At 43.4% G+C, this 21,062-nt stretch overlaps 1 protein-coding gene across 16 annotated transcripts in view; it reads right to left on the bottom strand.

Annotated features, from left to right (window-relative positions):
- The window catches only part of PTK2 (protein tyrosine kinase 2), a 259,759-nt gene that overhangs the window by 167,033 nt on the left and 71,664 nt on the right, over positions 1-21,062 (bottom strand). For 5 of the 16 annotated variants that reach the window (XM_039334568.1, XM_039334569.1, XM_039334566.1 and 2 more), the window contains exon 1: positions 840-1,286. The exons of 2 other annotated variants lie outside the window; for them this stretch is intronic. In XM_039334568.1, coding sequence (XP_039190502.1) covers positions 840-942 — 103 coding nt within the window. In that variant the 5' untranslated portion in view covers positions 943-1,286. Of the gene's footprint in view, positions 1-839; positions 1,290-21,062 lie in introns of those variants that run through there. 9 more of the 16 variants (XM_039334577.1, XM_039334572.1, XM_039334571.1 and 6 more) reach the window with 5 other exon arrangements.

The following is a 21,062-nucleotide window of genomic DNA, read 5'->3' on the forward strand; positions in this document are numbered from 1 at the left end:
AGCACTGCCATATTCTTGCTGCTGTCTGTTGGCCTGGGAAAAGATAATGCTTGGACAACTGCCTCTAAATTGTCCTCCCTTTACCTGATTGCCATCCCAGAGAAGTCTTTCCGCTGCTTTTCAGCGTAAAATTAACAAAAGCATCATATCTTTGCCTTAGATTTATCCGAAAAGAAACAATGCGATGATACTTAGCTACTGACTGTGACACGAATGCACTTCTATAGAACGCGGCATTTGGTTAGCTATCTTAAGTCCAGGAAGAACTATCTGGGCAACAGCAGGCAGCCCACGTTCTTGTACAACTTCGGTTTCCAGTCGGATTCTATCACCGTCTCCACCATCAAAAGCGAGTCCCAGGTTCGTCCTCTTCAGAAAGCCAGCCATGCACGCGTTCTTTTTGCACCCGCTATAACCTCCCCGCCAACTTTTCAGTCAGGCCGTTTACGTAGCCTGTTTCCCCCCCCCCCCAAAAAATTATAATTTTTAAACTATTTATTAAAGGATATGGAAACATATGGAAAATCCATTAGGTGGACCAGGGCTGTTTTCTTTAATGAAGAAACGAAGTGGACAATCATTCCCATTCATTGGTTCTCTACGCCGAAGACAGAAAAATGTTTCTAATCGTGAGGTGAGTGCGGAAGGGGAGAAAAAAAATATATGACATGACCAGAATACAGCCCCTTTGTTTGCAATTTCATTCCCACCCAGCTCTCCAACGGCACCAACTTTGGTTCACACATGCACGCACAAAAAGACGACGGGAAAATTCCTGCCAGATCAGAAACAGGTTAAAAAAATCATCATCATCATCATCATCCTAAAAGTTTGGGTACCTTTAGCCCAGCATATTGGAAATGGACTACAGCCGCTCCTCTCCATGTACGTAACACCTGCTTGCTTCCGGGCCTGCTGCCCGGACAAATCCAACAGCCACATACACACAATTGTGCAGGGGTCGTGCCAGGCTCCGGGCGGCAGTGACAATGATCCAATTCAGCACTCTCTCTCTCTCTCTCTAGTCGGATTGACTCCTGGGGGTGGGCTGGGAAGTCTGCCACTTGAATGGACTCCGGCGACAACGGCAGGGGGAGGAATCCCGGCTAGTCTCTTGTTTGCTTCACTTTGGCACAGAGGTGGAAGCCAAAATTGAGGAGAACCTCTCCCCCCCCCCAGCAGCCAGCCCCTTCCTCGGTGATCCGATCCGGCAGCCAGAAGGCTGTAAGGCAGGGTCTTTCTCTGCCTTTTTCCCCCAGACGAGGAAGCAAAAAGGAAGGTGACCAAACCAGCCGCAATGTGACTGCCAGTGTCTCTATTCCTAGATTCATTGGAGAGGGGGGGGAGGCGGGAGGGGGGACTGGAGGGAGGAGGGGGAGGCGATTAGCAACAGCCTTATTAATATGCTAATCTCAGCCTTCTGTTCAATTCACTCAGCAGCCTCCTATTTACAAAACTGACAGCAGATTCTAAAAACTGACCCGGGCTTGCTTCTTGGAGCTGCCCCCCACCCCGGAACCACTCGCTTTTAAATCTGTGCCTCTGGCTCCTGACCGACTTTACCGGAGGACGGACGACTGGCGAGAAAGGCGGGGGGGGGGGAGGAGGGAGAGAGAGAAATGATTCACTGACGGGAATGTGGAGAGAAGTCTGCCATAAACATGGGAAGGCTGAACTCGCTTAGCTGGGGTTCGTTTAAACATGAGTCAATTTTCAAACTGCATTCCTTTCTACAGCATTAGACGGGGGGGGGGGTGTCTTCCAACTTGGCCCTTTGATGACTTGTGGACTTCAACTCCCAGAATTCCTCAGCCAACGTGCCTGGCTGAGGAATTCTGGGAGTTGAAGTCCACAAGTCATCAAAGGGCCAAGTTGGAAGACCCCTGCGCTAGACCAAGGAGTGTCCAACCTTGGGGCAGCTTTAAGACCTGTGGACTTCAACTCCCAGAATGCCCCAGCCAGCGTGCCTGGCTGAGGAATTCTGGGAGTTGAAGTCCACAAGTCATCAAAGGGCCAAGTTGGAAGACCCCTGCGCTAGACCAAGGGGTGTCCAACCTTGGGGCAGCTTTAAGACCTGTGGACTTCAACTCCCAGAATGCCCCAGGCCAGCCATTCCCCCCCCCAGGAATTCTGGGAGTTGAAATCCACAAGTCTTAAAGCTGCCCAAGATTGGACACTCTTGCACTAACTAGACTATGTAGTTATTGAAAATACTTTCGGAATTTTAAAATACTACAGAAATATAAAAGTGGGTGTTTTTTTTAAAGTCATGCAATATATGCAATAAGAAATATATGCAATAAGAAATTATATGCATGGAAAATGGGATAATATGTTTTTTTTTAAAGTATCCCGTCTTTATTTTTGTGTGCAACCATTGTTTAAAACAGTGGTTCTCAACCTTTTTAATGCCGTGACCCCCCAACTGGTCGTAAGTCGAGGACTACTCAACTGGTGCAGCACCGTTTGCAGAATGGGCCTTTCGGCGGGCTCAGCAGGGCAGAGACAGCCTGGACAATTCCTATTGGCTTTTGAAAGCCAATAGAATTAGATTCTATTCGAGAGAGTCTATTCTATTGGCTTTCAAAAGCCAATAGAATAAAAGGGAGTAGCACAGCGAAGGAAAAGGGGAAAAAAATGGCGGACTGCGTTGTTTGGCGACCTCCGTGAAATGGTCGTTCGACCCCAAATGGGGTCCCGACCCATAAGTTGAGAACCACTGGTTTAAAACCTATTAAAACCAGTAAAGGTCAAAACATACTTGTGTGTAGCATAAACATTAGGATATATTTCATTTTCTTTAGCACAAGCACAGGATTGCAGAATACTAATGATAAATTCCCCAAATACCTGACTTGTTCTTATCAAAAAGTATTCTAATAACTGAGGGAGTCAAGCAGCTTTCTTTTCTAGGCACCCAAAGTCTTCTCTCCACAATATACCTATTACAGAGGTATAACAGTTAAGCGTTCTTTTTCTTGCTCAAAGTATGTTAACAGTGCTTTCCAGGTACGTTAAAATGGCTGGTGATGCACAACAGGTTGTTTCATTTCATTAATGATCCTTTATTTAGCTTGAAACCACAACCTGGTTTCAGAGCAGAGGCAGCTTCTACTTAACATCTAGGGAAATTCACTTTTCCCCCTTATATTTATCCAGTTAGCGTTCGATGGCAGCTGCTATCTTTCAGTTGCGTGAAAGTCAGAATATAAGCAATCGTATGCAAGGCAATTATGCCCCTTGCAATACAGATGGTCCTCAGTGGCAACCTGCTTAGCACCTGCTTCGGACGGCCACAAACCAGCTCCAGCTTAAATAAGATGTCAAGCATTTAGAGCAGGGGTGTCAAACTCAATTTCAATGAGGGCCGCATCAGCATTGAGGTTGCCCTTGGGGGTGGGGGTGGCCAGGGTGGGTATGGCCTACTGGGTGGGTGTGGACGGAGTGGGTGTGGCCTATTGGGTGGGCATGGCCAGCTCTACATTGTTCGCGTCAAAGGTGCCTATGGGGGCTTGAGCAGGAGTGGGACAGATCTAAGGGTCTCTGGCAGAAGGGGGTGGGACCGGGGCAAGCGCCAAGGCATGGTCCACCGGAGGAGCCTGTCTGCCGAAACCCCTCCACCGGAGCCCATCAAGCCGGACAGGTGAAGTAGGCGAGGGCCATTTGCTGGCCACTTCCAGGCAATGGTGCATTTCTTCATTCCTCACAAAGGGTGACACCTCCCCAGCATGCACCCAGGGGACGGGGCCGACATGGCAGGGGCTGGTTCCTCGCTGTTTCCAGATGGTCTTCCAGCATAGATGGCCACCACAAAATTGCACATTGGTTCCCGGCCAGCCATGGCCAGGGCCAAGGCAGCGGGGGCCGTCCCCTCAGTGTTTCCAGGATGGCTTCGTGGGCCACATGAAACCACTTCGTGGGCCGCATCCGGCCCCCGGGCCTTGTGTTTGACATGTCTGATTTAGAGTTTCAATTTCTAAGGCTGCCCACTATAAAACCTTATCCTGGAAGCTTGAAAAGAGTTAAAAGGATTACCGACAAACGTAAGCGGTTCAAAAGACGGGAATCAAAATGGCCATGCAGGGCTGGGAGAAGGAGGAAGCAGAATAAGCAAATAGACTTAATGGTAGATTCACACATCCTAAACTTGTTCCTGTGGGAAGAGCTTGGTTTTTAAGGATCTTTTAAAGGACAGTAGGATTGAAGCTATATGGAGGGGGGGGGGATTTTGCCCCAAGTATTCTACTATGGGAATACTATGAGTATTCTACTATGGGAACATCAGGGTTATGTAGTTCTTTGGATCCAATGGCTTTGGGAAGAATATGGATCCAGATGTAGCTCCCATTCACGGAAGATGCTGCAGCGGTCGTTAAGTGGTATTGTGAACCACTATTGTGAACGGTCGTTAAGTGTGAAAAACAGTCGTAAGTCACTTTGTTCAGCACTGTTGTAACTTTGAATGGTCACTAAAGGAACTGTTGTATGAGCTAGTATACGCGTTGCAATAAATGCATGGTTTGTTTAACCCAGCGGTTCTCAATCTGTGGGTCGCGACCCCATTTGGGGTCAAACGACCATTTCACGGGGGTCGCCAAACAATGCAGTCTGCCATTTTTTCCCCCTTTTCCTTAGCTGTGCTACTCCCTTTTATTCTATTGGCTTTTGAAAGCCAATAGAATAGACTCTCTTGAATAGAGTCTAATTCTATTGGCTTTCAAAAGCCAATAGGAATTGTCCAGGCTGTCTCTGCCCTGTTGAGCCCGCCAAAAGTCCCATTCTGCAAACGGTGCTGCACCAGTTGAGTAGTCCTCGACTAATGACCGGTTGAGTAGTCCTCGACTTATGACCGGTTGGGGGGTCGCGGCATTAAAAAGGTTGAGAACCACTGCACTGGACAATCTTTAAATCGAAAGTCTCTTCTCCCAGGTTCACACGGATGCTGCCCAAGGAAACAACACAACTGCTTTAAAGAGCTATGAGTAGTGCTACATGGGCTGACTCCAAAGCGTCGTTTTCTTTCAAATCAGAAGCACCACACGGTGCTAATATGAGTTAAACTTGATAAGATGAGAAAGATGAAGACAGGGTAGAAGTAACAAAAACAAGAATCAGCTGCAGGTCAAATTTTGAAACAATTTACTGTTTTCAAACCAAGATTCTTGCTCAGTGACAGTTCCGTGATATTAATTTCACAGTGCCGAAAAGGGCGACGTTGCCTACTTGTTTCAGAAGCGAAGTTATTTTTACTTTGTTTGTGTTTCAATTAGACTTAACGTTACCTTTCTTTCCTTCTCTCTAGAAACAGTGTTTTATTTCTATCAAATAATTACTCTCGCAATGAGCTTCCAGAAAGGACATGCCAAAATTTTAATATTGAAGATTATGGCCAACGGCTAATGAAGATAGTAATTCAGACCTCCTTCAAACAGATGCAGCCACAACTGTATTTATTTTTGCTAATGTTTTTATGCCATGTGTGTGTGAAAGAGAAAGGGAGGGAGGGAGGGACGGGGAGAGGGAGAGAAGGAAGGAGGGGGAAAGGGAGAGGGGGAGAGAGAAAGGAAGGGAGGGGAAGAAGGAGAGGGGGAGAGAGAGAGGAAGGGACAGGGGGAGAGGGAGGGAAGGAGGGAAGGGGAAAGGGAGAGGGAAAGAGAGGAAGGGAGGGAAGGGAGGGGGAAAGGGAGAGGGAGGAGGGAGGGAGGGAAGAAGGGGAAAGGGAGGGAAGGAGGGAGGGGGAAGGGGAGAGGGAGAGAGAGGGAGGGAGGAAAAGGGTGGGGAAAAGGAGAGGGAGGGAAGGAGGGAGGGGGAAAGGGAGGGAAGGAGGGAGGGGGAAAGGGAGAGGGAGAGAGAAAGGAATGGAGGGAGGGGGCAGAGGGAGGGAAGGGGAGGGAGGGAAGAAGGGAGGGAGAAAAGGAGAGGGAGGGAGGGAGGGAGGGAGAAGGAAAGAGAGAGAGAGAGAGAGAGAGAGAGAGAGAGAGAGAGAGAGAGAGAGAGAGAGAGAGAGAGAGAGAGAATTTGCCAGAATGTTGCTCACATGGTTCACAATACCCTGGCCGGCACTGGCTGCCACACTTCCAAATGAAGCTCTACAACGCAGCCACCTCTCATGTTTATTTTCCAAGAAAGTGTACGGGGCCATATGGAATCCAAGGTATTCCTGAAATTAAGATAATGCAGCAGACTGACATTTAAAATTTCCTTTAAAAAAAAAAAAAAGTGGGAAGCCATGTGGCTTCTGAGCCACAAGAAAGCTGCCTGCTGAGATCATGAGAGATGGTTTAAGGATAGCAGGCAAAGAGACCCAACAGGCAGCAAAAAAACAGAAACCGGTCTGTCATCCTGTGTGGAATGCCTGATTTGCACTGGTCATTCAATCCATATTCAGGTATCTCAACAGTTTGAGGAAATAATCAATTTTCCCCCCTATATCTAGAAATCTAAATGCAAAAGGGGATCATGTGATCCCTGGAACACTGCAACCATAATAAATAGGAGTCAGTTGCCAAGTGGATGAATTTCGGCCCTAAGTCATTTTTTTTCAGTGCCGTGGTTAACTTCAAATAATCACTAAACGCACTGTTGTAAGTCGAGGAGTATCTGTACATCCAAACTGAGAGAGTAGGCAAATGCAGATGCTTTCGGTCATGATCTCTGCCAGCTTAAGTATTCCCACTTCCCAAATCAGAAATGTGACTGCCACTGTTTCTTTTTTAAAATATTGTTTTATGTATTATAAGAAAAGACAACTACATTATATTATTTGAATAGTGGTATTTGTACAAAATTCACCCGAGCTTACTGACCCTCAAAATGTTTCAGACAATTTAAGCTTTTAAAATAAGAAGTTGATATCAAAATTAACCATTCCTAAAATAATGTTGATAAACACCACAAGAAGTTTTAAATTTTACATCTAAAATTAAATGTGGCATTAATAAATAACTGCAAAATAGATTAAATTGTATATTATATAATAAAGTTTTCGGTCTGAAATTGAACACTTCATAATAAGGTCTCCATTGCATTGTTACTTATTTTTTGATGTGCATGTTAAAAGAAAGATGAAAACCAAATCAACCGCAAGAGTAAAAAGCAAAAGACTTTAAACGTGAATGCTCTTGGGTTTCAAACTTCCGCTTTTTTGTGCTTCTCCCAATTTGTGGTGTTTATAAGCTTTTACACTCCCTTAGAAGCCATACTGCATTTAAATTTGGCAAGCTGCATAGTATATCGTATATATAAGAACCACTCTTACTTGAATCTGGTTAAGCCTCTGCTATGAATATATGCTTTTAATTTTGCCTTTGCTGCATAGACTCCAACTTTACTGTTAAGCTCACAAACAGATATCCTCGGAATTGTAGCTTTCGTCCAATGCTGGGTAAAATTAGACTAGACTACCGCTACTATATCCCCTAGGTCAGGGGTCCCCAACCCCAATCCATGGACCGCTACAGGGTTGCAGCATGCTAGCAACTGGTCCGCACAAACAAGCAAAGCCCCATCCGTGGGATGTGGGCAGCACACAAAACTACGCCCTCTCGAGTCTGTGGAAAAACCTCTCTCCACGTTATACATACATACATACATACGTACGTACGTACGTACATACATACATACCTACATCATATTTCCTTTTTAATATCCCATCACCCAATGACACCTTCAATGAATCAGAGCCAAGGAACCTTAAGTCTAAGATTGGTATCATATCTTGCCTTCTTACAGACCACTCTACAAAAATTCTTGCAGACATATTATGTTTCTTGGGGCTCAATCAAGCCTCTTGTCTTTTGAGAAATGCTAATGCCATTTTCATAAGCATTTAGCCTAAGGCCGCTTAAGTCGTAGTCTAATTCCATGGTTACACACTCAAACATCAAGCAGTAAGCGTGTCTTCGAAAGGAACATGAAATATTATTCTAAATTAACTGTGACTAAAAGTACAGTTGCAGGAACTGGGTATGGCTAGTCTGGAGAAAAGAAGGACTAGGGGTGACCTGATAGCAGTCTTCCAGTATTTGAGAGGCTGCCACAAAGACGAAGGGGTCAGTTTATGAAGAAGAGCCGAGGTGGCGCAGCAGTTATAGAGTGCAGTACTGCAGGCCACTTTAGCTGACTGTGTTCAGCAGGTCAGCGGTTCAAATCTCACCGGCTCAAGGTTGACTCAGCCTTCCATCCTTCCGAGGTAGGTAAAATGAGGACCCAGATTGTTGGGGGCAATGTAATATATATATATATATATATATATATATATATATATATATATATACACACACACACACACACACACACACACAACACACACACACACACACACACACATACATACATACATACATACACACACACACACATACATTGCTTACTGGTGTACACCGCTTAGAGAGTGCTTGCACTTAAAGCGGTATATAAGTCTCATAAATAAATAAATAAATAAATAAATAAATAAATAAATAAATAAATAAATAAATAAATAAATAAATAAATAAATAAATATAAATAAATTTATTTTCCACAGCACCAGAAGGCAAGACAAAGAAACAACTGAGGGAAATTAAATCAAGGAGAGAAGCAACCTGGAATTAAGGAGAAACTTCCTAACAGTGAGGACATTTAACTAGTGGAACAAAAGTTGTCTTCAGAAGCTGTAGGTCAGTGGTTCTCAACCTTTCTAATGCCGCGACCCCATAATACGGTTTCCCATGTTGTGGTGACCCCCAACCACTTATACATCACCGGGTGCCAGGTGCGTGGCCAAAGAAAAGGGGGAAAAATGGCAGACAGCCTTGTTTGGCGACCCCTGTGAAGTGGTCGTTCGACCCCAAATGGGGTCCCGACCCACAGGTTGAGAACCACTGCTGTAGGTGCTCCATCACTGGAGGCTTTTAAGAAGAGACTGGACAGCCACCTGTCTGAAACGGTATAGGGCAGTGATGGTGAACTGCCCGAGTGCCCAAACTGCAACCCAACACCCACTTACCCATTGTCGGGTGCCGGGTGGGTGTGGCCCCTTGGGGGGGCGTGGCTGCGGTGGTAACAGCAGACTGGGTGGGACTAAAAAGTTCGATCAATCAATTCCAACTTTGCAAGATCTTTTTTTTCCTGCGAGAAGTTGAAATTGACTGATTGATTGAACCTTTTTTGGGGGGATACACGGCAGCGGAGGCCTAAAGCGAAAAGTTATAAAACCCAGCTGAAGGCCTAGGAGTGGGGCGACGGCGCGCGTGCCCACAGAGAGGGCTCTGAGTGCCGCCTCTGGCACCCGTGCCACAGGTTCGCCATCATTGGTATAGGGCAGTGGTTCTAAACCTTTTTAATGCCGCGACCCCCCCCAACCAGTCGTAAGTCGAGGACTACTCAACCGGTCGTAAGTCAGAACTACTCAACTGGTGCAGCACCGTTTGCAGAATGGGACTTTTGACAGGCTCAGCAGGGCAGAGACAGCCTGGACAATTCCTGTTGGCTTTTGAAAGCCAATAGAATTAGACTCTATTCAAGAGAGTCTATTCTATTGGCTTTCAAAAGCCAATAGAATAAAAGGGAGTGGCACAGCTAAGGAAAAGGGGGAAAAAATGGCGGATTGCGTTGTTTGGCGACCCCCGTGAAATGGTCGTTTGACCCCAAATGGGATCCCGACCCACAGGTTGAGAACCACTGGTATAGGGTCTCCTGCTTGAACAAGGGGCTGGACTAGAAGACCTCCAAGGTCCCTTCCAACTCCATTCTGTAACTGTAACTAGCTTGTCTCAGAAGCATTGCGCAACTATCCTCTGATCAATGCTGCAGTCTTTCCACTCACCTTCCTCTTTCCCCCCTTTCAAAGCATTTCTCTGCATTCTACTAAAGCAGTGTTTCCCAAACTTGACAATTTTAAGGCATGTGGACTTCAACTCCCAGAATTCCACAGCCAGCGTTGCTGGCTGTGGAATTCTGGGAGTTGAAGTCCTCATGCCTTAAAATTGTCAAATTTGGGAAACACTGTACTAAAGTATCCGGTGGCTGAATCTCTCCGTTTCCTGCACCACATCCTCACATTTCCCTCCTATCCCCACTGCAATCTGTGATCTGGTTCTACACTTTGCACAGAGGTGCAGGCAGTCCCTCAACCTACAGCTATTCATTTAGTGACTGTTCAAAGCTACAATGGCACTGAAAAAAGCAACTTACAACCGGTTTTCCACACTTACAACCGCCGCAGCCTCCTCATGGTCACCTGATCAAATGTCATGTGCTTGGAAACCGGCGTGTATTTATGAAGGTTGCAGCATGCTGGGATCATGCGATCACCATCCGTGACCTTCCCAGCCAGCTTCTGACAAGCAAAGCCAAGGGGGAAATGCGGGCTCTCCTTGATGCTCTTTGAGCTTGGTTATTTTCATGACATTTTCATTCAGTCGTTTCATTATCCAAACTAGGTAACATCATCAGCCCTCCAGGTGTACCACACAGTATTTCCCAACATCTGCAATCCAACACATCTGGAGGAATCTGAATGAGGCCATAATGTCCACGTAAAAATATACTTGCAGTTCCAACATTTTGCATCCAATCCTGGTTATATCTGTAACTGAACTTCTGACAGTCCAATCAGGAAAGGTCTGAATCATACGTGAAATATTAATACCACTTTACAAGGGCTTGGTAAGGCCACCCTTTGAATATTGCATCCAGTTTTGGTCACCAGGATGTAAAAAAGATGTTGAGACTCTAGAAAGAGTGCAGAGAAGAGCAACAAAGATGATTAGAGGACTGGAGGCTAAAACATATAAGGAACGGTTGCTGGAATTGGGTATGTCTAGTTTAACGAAGAGAAGGACGAGGGACAATATGATAGCAGAGTTCCAGTATCTCAGGGGCTGCCCCAAAGAAGAGGGAGTCCAGCTATTCTCCAAAGCGCCTGAAGGCAGGACAAGAAGCAACGGATGGAAACTAACCAGAGAGAGAAGCAACCTAGAACTAAGGAGAAATTTCCTGACAGTGAGAACAATTAACCAGTGGAACAACCTGCCTCCAGAAGCGGTGAATGCTCCAACACTGGAAGTCTTTAAGAAGAGACTGGACAGCCATTGGTCCAAAATGGTATAGGGTTTCCTCCCTGAGCAGTGGGTTGGACTAGATGACCTCCAAGGTCCCTTCCAACTTCTATTGTTGTTGTTGTTGTTGTTGTTGAATAGAGCTGGAAGGGACCTTGGAGGTCTTCTAGTCCAGCCCTCTGCTCAAGCAGGAGAACCTATACCATCTCAGACAGGTGATTGTCCAGTCTCTTCTTAAAAATTTCCAGTGTTGGAGCGTGGTGAATCATGTCCTATATACAATATACATTTGAATTAAGCAAAGCACGGCAACATCGTTAAACTTCTATTTATTAGCAGTGTTAGATCATGAAATTCCTATAATCTAAGGTGACCAACCGTCCTCCTTTAAGGAGGACAGTCCTCCTTTTGTAAGTTCTGTCCTCCCTCAAAAAGTGTCCTCCTATATGTCCTCCTTTTCAATATCTGAAGACTAATCTGCAGGGCTTTTTTTCCCCCTCATAGAACGCTCAGAACAGTGTTCCAGCACCTTTTTTTGATGTTTTTTTTTTCAACTTTTGCATGAGCTGTGCTACTCCCACTATTGGCTTTCGAAAGCCAATAGGAATTGCTGCTGAGCGCGCCAAAACACCTGGCTGGCAAACTTTGCACATGCAAGTTGTCTGTATTATTGTTGCAATGAATAAAATGTTTCTTTTATTTACAATATTTTTTTCTTCAATTTATTTGTGTCCTCCTTTTCATTGTAAAAAAGTTGGACACCTTATATAATCTCTATTTTGGGTTTTTTAAAAATCTCATCAGCTTCTGAAAGCCAACTTTGTGAGTGCCTCACATGCGTAGGGGAACAGCTGCTACCTCACAATTACTGATTACACCCGACTGAATTGAGGTAAGGCACCCAATTATTTTTCTGAACCATTCTGGATTCCACATTCTTGTTAGCAACCAGCCCCTGAGGTGAAGTAACTTCACCAACCAGAACCATTAAAACAGATGGTGCAGCAACCAACCACTTAGAGCAAAATAAAAAAATAAAAAAATCAGAATTTGACAAACTCAGGGCTGCAATGGAGCACCGAGATGGCTACAGAAAAATTGATAAAGAGGGAGCAAGTTTTCTCTGAAGGCCACAGAACTTTTCATATATTTTGTCAGCCCTGAATGTTAAAAATGGGACAGAGACGTTTTATTTGTTTTACATTTGACACAATTAAGAGCTACAGCAGGTGCATCTTGGCAGAAGCCCCGTGTTTATGGTATAATAAACATAAATATCATGGTTCCCCCCCCCAGGGGGATTTTCTTCCCCAGCTGCTGTGTGAAACAGGCTAACAATGAAGAGGAAAAAAGATGTCAGTTGTAAATTAAATATTGGGAAAGTATTGGTTTCCGACATATTGAAGATGTATTATTACTTATATATTCATTAAAAATGAACACGCCAACGTTAGTTTGTTAACCTGCAGGAAGTATCCTCGTATGCTTAGCTTTATATTTATTATAGTACACTTAGCAATTTTTTTTTATTTTTTTTCCCCTTTATGGAGCAATGAATCCAGTGCATGTTTATTGCTAAAATTGTCCTGTCCTATGGTTAAGTATGCCAAGTTAAATAACCTAAGCGGAAAGAGAAAAATCACAATTTGTTGTTGGAATTTATGAATTCAGTTCAGGCATGTATGCTAGACCAGTTTAACTAGTCATTATAGTACAAATTTAATCCCTCGTAAATGAAAAGTGCTCAAACAAACATCCAAAGAATGTGATTGCTTTGGACCTTCATATTCTACTCTCATTCACCACAAAGACCATTATCTGGTTTAACCAGACATTTTAAACCAGTGTTTCTCAACCTTGACAATTTTAAGGCATATGGACTTCAACTCCCAGAATTCCACAGCCAGCAATGCTGGCTGTGGAATTCTGGGAGTTGAAGTCCACATGCCTTAAAATTGTCAAGGTTGAGAAACACTGTTTTAAACCAAAGGGGCTTTTTCTAAAAGGCAGCTGGACTTTCTTTGTTTTTTTTTTCTTTGAAAACGTTTCACTTCTCATCCAAGAAGTTTCTTCAGATCAGGGACGAGGAGCAAAATGTTTAAAAAAAAAAACAAAACCAAGAAAGTCCAACTGACTTCTGAAAAGCCCCTTTGGGACAACTATGACCTGGATGTTGAGAAAAAAGACAATCAGAGGACTGGAGGCTAAAATATGTAAGGGACGGTTGCTGGAATTGGGCCTGTCTAGTTTAATGAAGAGAAGGATGAGGGGGGACATGATAACAGTGCTCCAGTATCTCAGGGGCTGCCCCAAAGAAGAGGGAGTCAAGCTATTCCCCAAAGCACCTGAAGGCAGGACAAGAAGCAACGGGTGGAAACTAATCAAGGAGAGAAGCAACCTGGAACTAAGGAGAAACTTCCTGATAGTTAAAACAATTAACCAGTGGAACTACCTGCCTCCAGAAGCAGTGAATGCTCCAACACTGGAAGTTTTTAAGAAGAGACTGGACAGCCATTTGTCTAAAATGGTATAGGGTTTCCTGCCTGAGCAGGGGGTTGGACTAGATGACCTCCAAGGTCCCTTCCAACTTTTTTTATTATTATTATTACTACTACTACTACTACTACTACTACTACTACTACTACTACTACTACTACTACTACTTCTTCTTTTGTTGCACTTGCATTTTGGTCTGTGACTGTAAAATAATAATAATAATAATAATAATAATTATTATTATTATTATTATTATTATTATTATTATTATTATTACAGTAGGAAAAAACGTACATTTTGTATTTCATCTAAGGCGCTATCTCTACTGGGAACTCTCAACCAAGACCTTATTTATTTACTGACTGCCTAACCTCAAGCAGCTAACAATAAGACACAGAGTTTAATAATATTAAGACAAAGGGCAGAAAGACCAAAATCATGGCTATCTCTGATCAGCCAGAACCAAAGTCATGTGGGAACATGTATCTTTCATACATTTATTTCCCCAGCCGTGTTTGCTCTGAATCCACTAGCCAACACAAGCAGCATCAGAAAGAGGGAAAATTCAGATCACATCTCCTAAGCATACCTTCTTGCTAACATCTTGTCTGTTATCAAAAGATTACTCTCGACTAAAGAATTTTTACTCATGAGTAGCAGATAATATTAAAGTATTAGCTAGATAATACTTTATGTAACGGTCTCTGGGAGATTGTTTCTGGTGGTTTAAAAAAACTATAATGCTTTCTGCTGAAATGCTTTCTGCATGGCCGGCTTTTGGACAACATAAATGTGATTTTACTATTTCATTCATCCCTATTCATGAACCAGCTTTCATTTAAACTTCTTAGAGTAATTTAAAAAACAGCAGGAAAAACATTATTCGAAACAGACACCACAATGTCATACATGTACTGCAGAAATTAGATGCTAATTTTTCCTGCAAGTTCTACGTTCAAAGTACTTCAAATAACAATTAGCATGACAGCTAATGGTAACACAGAGAGGTTTATGAATGTACAGTTTCAGTTTAATCTGACGTCCTATTTTTTATGTCATATTTGGAAAGCTTATTAGGTTTTATGACATTAAATTCAAATGGAAGTATGAAATCCAATATGGCGCCAAATTGAAGGCTAAAACTTATCCATGAGAATTTGCTTCCATTTACTGCTTTCTATTCTTAAGAATATTTCAAAATCTTTCTAAGAAAAATACTTTTTTTAAAAAAAAGTAGAACCAATATTAAAATATTCTGTGCGGTCCAAAAAGCTTTCACATCCTTTCCTGTCCAAATATCTCTCTTTTTTCTTCTGATTATTTAAAATTTAATTTTCTTACTGCTCTTTGATTTTAACAATATTTCCACTGATTACATCCCTTAGACTTGTGTTGTACTTCTTTTCCCATACACTGAGTTTCCCTTTATTGTTCTTATTTTTAGATATTGATAAGGATCTATCCAATCTTTTAGATTTTTTATAAAGAAATTTAGATTGATTTTATTTTTTTAGGAGTTTAACTGCTCATAATATATGGCCGTGCTTGACTAAAGATGCAGAAATCAGGAAAGACATATATTTATTAATGGACATTTCAGTATGTAATAATCAGCAGCAAATTTATATGTCCCAACCTTGTGCTAAAGCCAGCCATGTGCTGCAGCTGCCAAAAAAGCCAACACAGTGCTAGGCTGCATTAACAGAGGGACAGAATCAAGATCATCTGAAATGTTAATACCACTTTACAATGCCTTGGTAAGGCCACATTTGGAATACTGCATCCAGTTTTGGTCACCACGATGTAAAAAAGATGTTGAGACTCTAGAAAGAGTACAGAGAAGAGCAACAAAGACGATTAGGGGACTGGAGGCTAAAAGATATAACGAATGGCTGCTGGAATTGGGGATGTCTAGTTTAATGAAGAGAAGGACGAGGGGGGGACATGATAGCGGTGTTCCAATATCTCAGGGGCTGCCCCAAAGAAGAGGGAGTCAAGCTATTCTCCAAAGCCCCTGAAGGTAGGACAAGAAGCAACGGATGGAAACTAATCAAAGAGAGAAACAACCTAGAACTAAGGAGAAACCTCCTGACAGTTAGAACAATTAATCAGTGGAACAACCTGCCTCCAGAAGCGATGAATAATAATTATAATTATTATTATTTGTTTTAAAAAGTGGCCTACAGCCTTCCTGCACTCTGAAATGTTTCTCTGAACATGAGCTGAACAGAGTGCTAAAAGGAAAGGGAAATATCTAATAATAATAATAATAATAATAATAATAATAATAATAATAATAATAATAATAATAATAATAATAAAGTTGGGAGGGACCTTGGAGGTCATCTAGTCCAACCTCCTGCTCAGGCAGGAAACACTATACCATTTCAGACAAATGGCTGTCCAGTCTCTTCTTAAACACTCCCAGTGTTGGAGCATTCACCGTTTCTGGAGGCAGGTTGTTCCACTGGCTAATTGTTCTAACTGTCAGGAAGTTTCTCCGTAGTTCTAGGTTGCTTCTCTCCTTGGTTAGTTTCCATCTGTTGCTTCTTGTCCTGCCTTCAAGTGCTTTGGAGAATAGCAAAGCACCTGAAGGCAGGTGCTTTGCTTTAAATCATGCAAGAGCTACACAAAGTAGGAGAACCATTTGGCTTAAAAATAAACCTGAAAAAAGAGGCAGGTTATGTTTAATAAATTCACCCAAGAAAGAAAAAAAATTATATCTGAAGAAGTAGACATAGTGGACCACTGCATATAGCTTGGCCAACGGATCACAACAGAAGGCAATACAACCATTTGTCTGAAATGGTATAGGGCAGTGGTTCTCAACCTGTGGGTCAGGACCCCATTTGGGGTCAAACGACCATTTCACAGGGGTCGCCAAACAACGCAGTCCGTCATTTTTTCCCCCTTTTCCTTAGCTGTGCTACTCCCTTTTATTCTATTGGCTTTTGAAAGCCAATAGAATAGACTCTCTTGAATAGAGTCTAATTCTATTGGCTTTCAAAAGCCAATAGGAATTGTCCAGGCTGTCTCTGCCCTGCTGAGCCCGCCAAAAGTCCCATTCTGCAAACGGTGCTGCACCAGTTGAGTAGTCCTCGACTTACGATCGGTTGAGTAGTCCTTGACTTACAACCGTTTGGGGTTCGCGGCATTAAAAAGGTTGAGAACCACTGGTATAGGGTTTCTTGCCTGAGCAGGGGGTTGGACTAGATGACATCCAAGGTCCCTTCCAACTTTATTATTATTATTATTATTAAGCAAGCCGGTGAAACATGGACACTAACCTCACAATCGATACCAAAGTTAAGAGGGGTGCAAAGAGCCATGGAAAGATGCATGCTCGGCATCTCAAGACAAGACAGAAAGACCCGCACATGGATTAGAGAACAAACGAAAGTATACAATATCATCAAGAGTATAAAAGAATTGAAATGGAAACAGGCTGGTCACATAGCAAGAAGAACTGACGGCAGGTGGGCCAAGGCAGTCATAGAATGGATGCCCCTTGATAAAAAGCATCCATGAAAGAGACAAGATGAAGCGACAACATCAGCAAGTATTATGGGGCCAATTGGCAAAAGGACCACATTGGTTGGAAACCTGCAGAAGAGGTCTTCATCCTGCAGTGGACAGACAATGACTAAAACGATAAGGATGATTTATTGTAGAGGTCTCCAACCTTTTTGGTTTGGCAACCCGGAAATGGAGGCAGGCACTGCTATGTACATGCGTGCACACAAATGGCCACACGCGAGCGCATGCACATGTGCAAATGTGGCTATGCGGGTGCAAGTGCTGAAAATGGGGTGGCACTAGCGCCGGTGAGACGCTCTGGGGGTGACACTAGAGCCAGCGGGCTGCTCAGAGTTGTGCTATCACCGGTGGGATGCTCTGGGACAGGGCAGTGCTAGTGCCAGCAGGATGCTCGAGGCAATGCTAGCGCTGGGGGGACACTCGGGGGGTGGGGAGGCACTAGCGCCAGTGGGATGCTTGAGGCGGCGCTAGCACCAGCGGGACGCAGCAGCACTAGCACGTGTACAAGTGCACTGGCCATCCCTTGACGCATCCCAGTGGCCAAGCGGCCATGTTCTGGTAGTGGGCTGTGTCCCACAGGTTGGGGACCCCTCATTTATTGAATATGCCACTTAGTTATTCGCAACATAAAATCATAAAAACTAACTGCCAGAAGCAACGTGTTCCCATCAATACACCACTTTAGGGTTAGACTTTGGTTTGCTCACAGTATCGTGTGTAAATATTTTTTACTGCTCAGTGTCGTGTATTATTTTTAATGAATTTAGTACCGATATCAAGTTATTGTGAAATTCTATTCTTTCGTGCCACAGTAAAAGCAAAACTGTTTTATTTAACAACAAGAACAACCAAAAAAATGAATAAAATCAACTGTTTGCCCAGCCTAACCCATCTGTAAATAAAGCAGACAGGACACTGTTTTCCATGTGATGAAGCTTAAATTTCCATGTCTTCCTACAGAAAACTTTATACTGTAATATTTATTATTACAGCATTTAACTTCAGTCAATCACAGACTACCCTGGAATTATAATTTACACATTGGCATAGAACAGAAGACAGATGTGCCACAGATGGATGACATCTGTTCTGGTTTATTAGTCCCTGGTCCCCAGAATTGAGAGGAGTGAACGAGATTATTTGGTGTCAAGTTCCTTTTGAGGAGTTTCAAAGCCCTTGAAAAGGAAAAGAGAGCAAATTGTCATACTTACAGTAGCACATATATTCTCTCATCTTGCACTGCTTATCAAAGAATGCAAGAAAATAGCCAGAGGGAATGGAAGCTGTTTACAGTTAAGTCTTCACAAATTAAACTTTAATACAGAACTTGCTGGGAAGTAAATGCAACACTAAAATGTATTAATGAATGAAACCGTCTTCACAATGTGTGAATAAAACAGGTCTACATGCATACACAAAACAATTTTGAGATCCATTTGCTGTATCATTTCAACCAAACTGAACGTTCCAATAAAAACTCCTGCATACATTTTTGCGATGAATCAAAGACTGAAGTACAACAGAATTGAAAAGTGTGCTTTTCTTTAAATAAAGAATCTATCTTTAAATTGAAAAAGCAACAGATAAAAATATAGAGGTTTTTAGCTGACTACTCCAAAGACACATTCCAATTTTGTAGTAATAAAACAATCTGTTTTGTGTTAATAATTAATATTCTGGACCAAAAGGAGCAATTAAGAGCTGCCTGATCTTAATATAGCAGCCTTCTGAAACATACATCTACTATAGATATACTAGGCTTCAATTCCTCTCAGCCATTTGGGGAGGTACAAAAATCCTACCTCTCATTAATCTCTCAATAAAAAGCAAATAACTAAGAGGATGTCCCTTGAAATATTGCATAGGAATGTCTGTACAAACAATCTGTAGAAACATCTCAAACCCTTGGCTTTAGATCCACAATCTGAGAAACAAAAAAGATGAAAGAACCGGCTTGGAAGCAATAAAAAAAGCAAGCAATACTAAAGTCCGATGTTTTCAATATGCCTGCAGATTGTGACTCCACCTGATCAAGTGTACGTTATACATAAACTCTTCAGGGGGGAAACTGGAGGCTAAAACATATAAGGAACGGTTGCTGGAATTGGACGTTTCATTATACAAACTAGGTAACATCATCAGCCCTCCAGGTGTACCACACAGTATTTCCCAACATCTTCAATCCAACACATCTGGAGGAATCTGAATTAGGCCATAATCTCACTTAAAAATGTACTTGCAATTCCAACATTTTACATCCAATCCTGGTTATATCTGTAACTGAACTTCTGACAGTTCAATCAGGAAAGGTCTGAATCATACGTGAAGTATTAAAACCACTTTACAATGCCTTGGTAAGGCCACACTTGGAATACTGCATCCAGTAAAGTTAGCAAATGCTGATCACGTGACCATGGGGCACTGCAACGTCGTAACGGCAAGATGGCTGCCAAGCACCCAAATTGCAATCACGTCACTGCAGTTACAGCCCTAACTACATCCTAAGGACCCATCCTGGTTCAGCATGCTTGTAACTCCGAGAGGACGCTGAACGAGTGGTTGTTAAACGAAGACTACCTGTACTGCCTTTTGTGGTCAATATTGTTATGTAGAATGCAGAAACGAAGGAAGAAGCAGTAAAAAAAGGGAATTAAATCCGTGAGATTGGAGAACAAAAAGGAAATAAAATCAAATTGAGTTACTTCACTTCCATTTGCTATGCCTCTCTATATCCTTTTTGTCCTTATAAACCAACTTCCTTCCACCACATCTGTATAAAGGTAGAATTTCCCCTGTCCCGTCGTGTCTGAGTCTAGAGCAGTGGTGGCAAACCTATGGCATGCATGCCAGAGGCGGCACTCAGAGCCCTCTCTTTGCGCATGCGCACCATGCCCCAGAGATGGCAACTGTCCCTCTTCTACCAGCTGCCCACTAACTCACCGAGGTCCCACGTGGCCAGATGCATCCCAGCACGGCTGGTTTCCCTCCACCCCACCCCATCCCATCCCATCCCTCCTGGCCTTGCATGCTTGCCTTTTCCTGGGCACGACCCACTGCATTGCCTCCTCAGCTATCGGGTGGCCATCCAGCTCAGAGGCGGCTTCTCTGAACTGCTGGCGGTGGGCTGCGGAGCCCCAGAGTGTGCTGGCACGCTGTGACTGCTGACAGACACTGTTTGCCCCCATGCGCTCGCTGGCCTCAGTGTGCGGGGGCCGATAAGTGTCAGGCAGCAGCCGCCCTGGCCCCTGCCTCGCCTTGCCCTGCAACAATAGCATCCCTGCCCTGCCTCCCCTCCCCTCACCCTGCAGGACAAGCCTCCTGCCCACTGCCCCACCTGCCAGAGACCCCCTGGATCTCCCCCAACCCTGCCCGGCCCCCACAGGCATCCCTCCCTACGAGCAACATCAAGGTGACCACGCCCACCTTAGCCACACCCACCCAATCTGCTATGACCACCACAGCCACGCCCACCCAGTGGGCCTCTATGCCAAGGCACAGAGAATTCTGTTACCTTCCCACCGAAGTGGTGCCCATTTATCTACTCGCATTTGCCTGCTTTCCAACTGCTTTACAAATCAAAACTTACGGCACGATTGCGTTTTCCCATGGTAGACATTTTATCATGACTAAACAGCTGTTTTGGACAACACCCATAATATATTCTCGAAACTCTCTTTTAGAGTCTTGGAAAGAACAATCAAATCAGTTCCCAGAATTTCCATTTCCTTTCAGAGGTGATAGCAATACGTTTTTTTTTTAATTTCTAAATTCTACCTCTTATTGTGTAATCTTCATTTCCAGGTTCAGAAAAATATCATCTAGGTTTAAATATGTACACCCTTACGTTTTCTTTTCCTCACGATAATTAAGACAACAGTTAATACTCTGTTGTAAATATTTCTTCCCTGGTCAGGTTCAAAGTAGGAGTATTTGTCACTTCTGTGCGGCTAAAGCAATTGTGACAGGAATAGTGGGATCTCCCAACTTCTA

The sequence above is a fragment of the Crotalus tigris genome, unplaced genomic scaffold, assembly GCF_016545835.1.
Source record: "Crotalus tigris isolate CLP2741 ecotype Arizona unplaced genomic scaffold, ASM1654583v1 scf7180000017631.5181431, whole genome shotgun sequence".
NCBI lineage: Eukaryota > Metazoa > Chordata > Lepidosauria > Squamata > Viperidae > Crotalus > Crotalus tigris.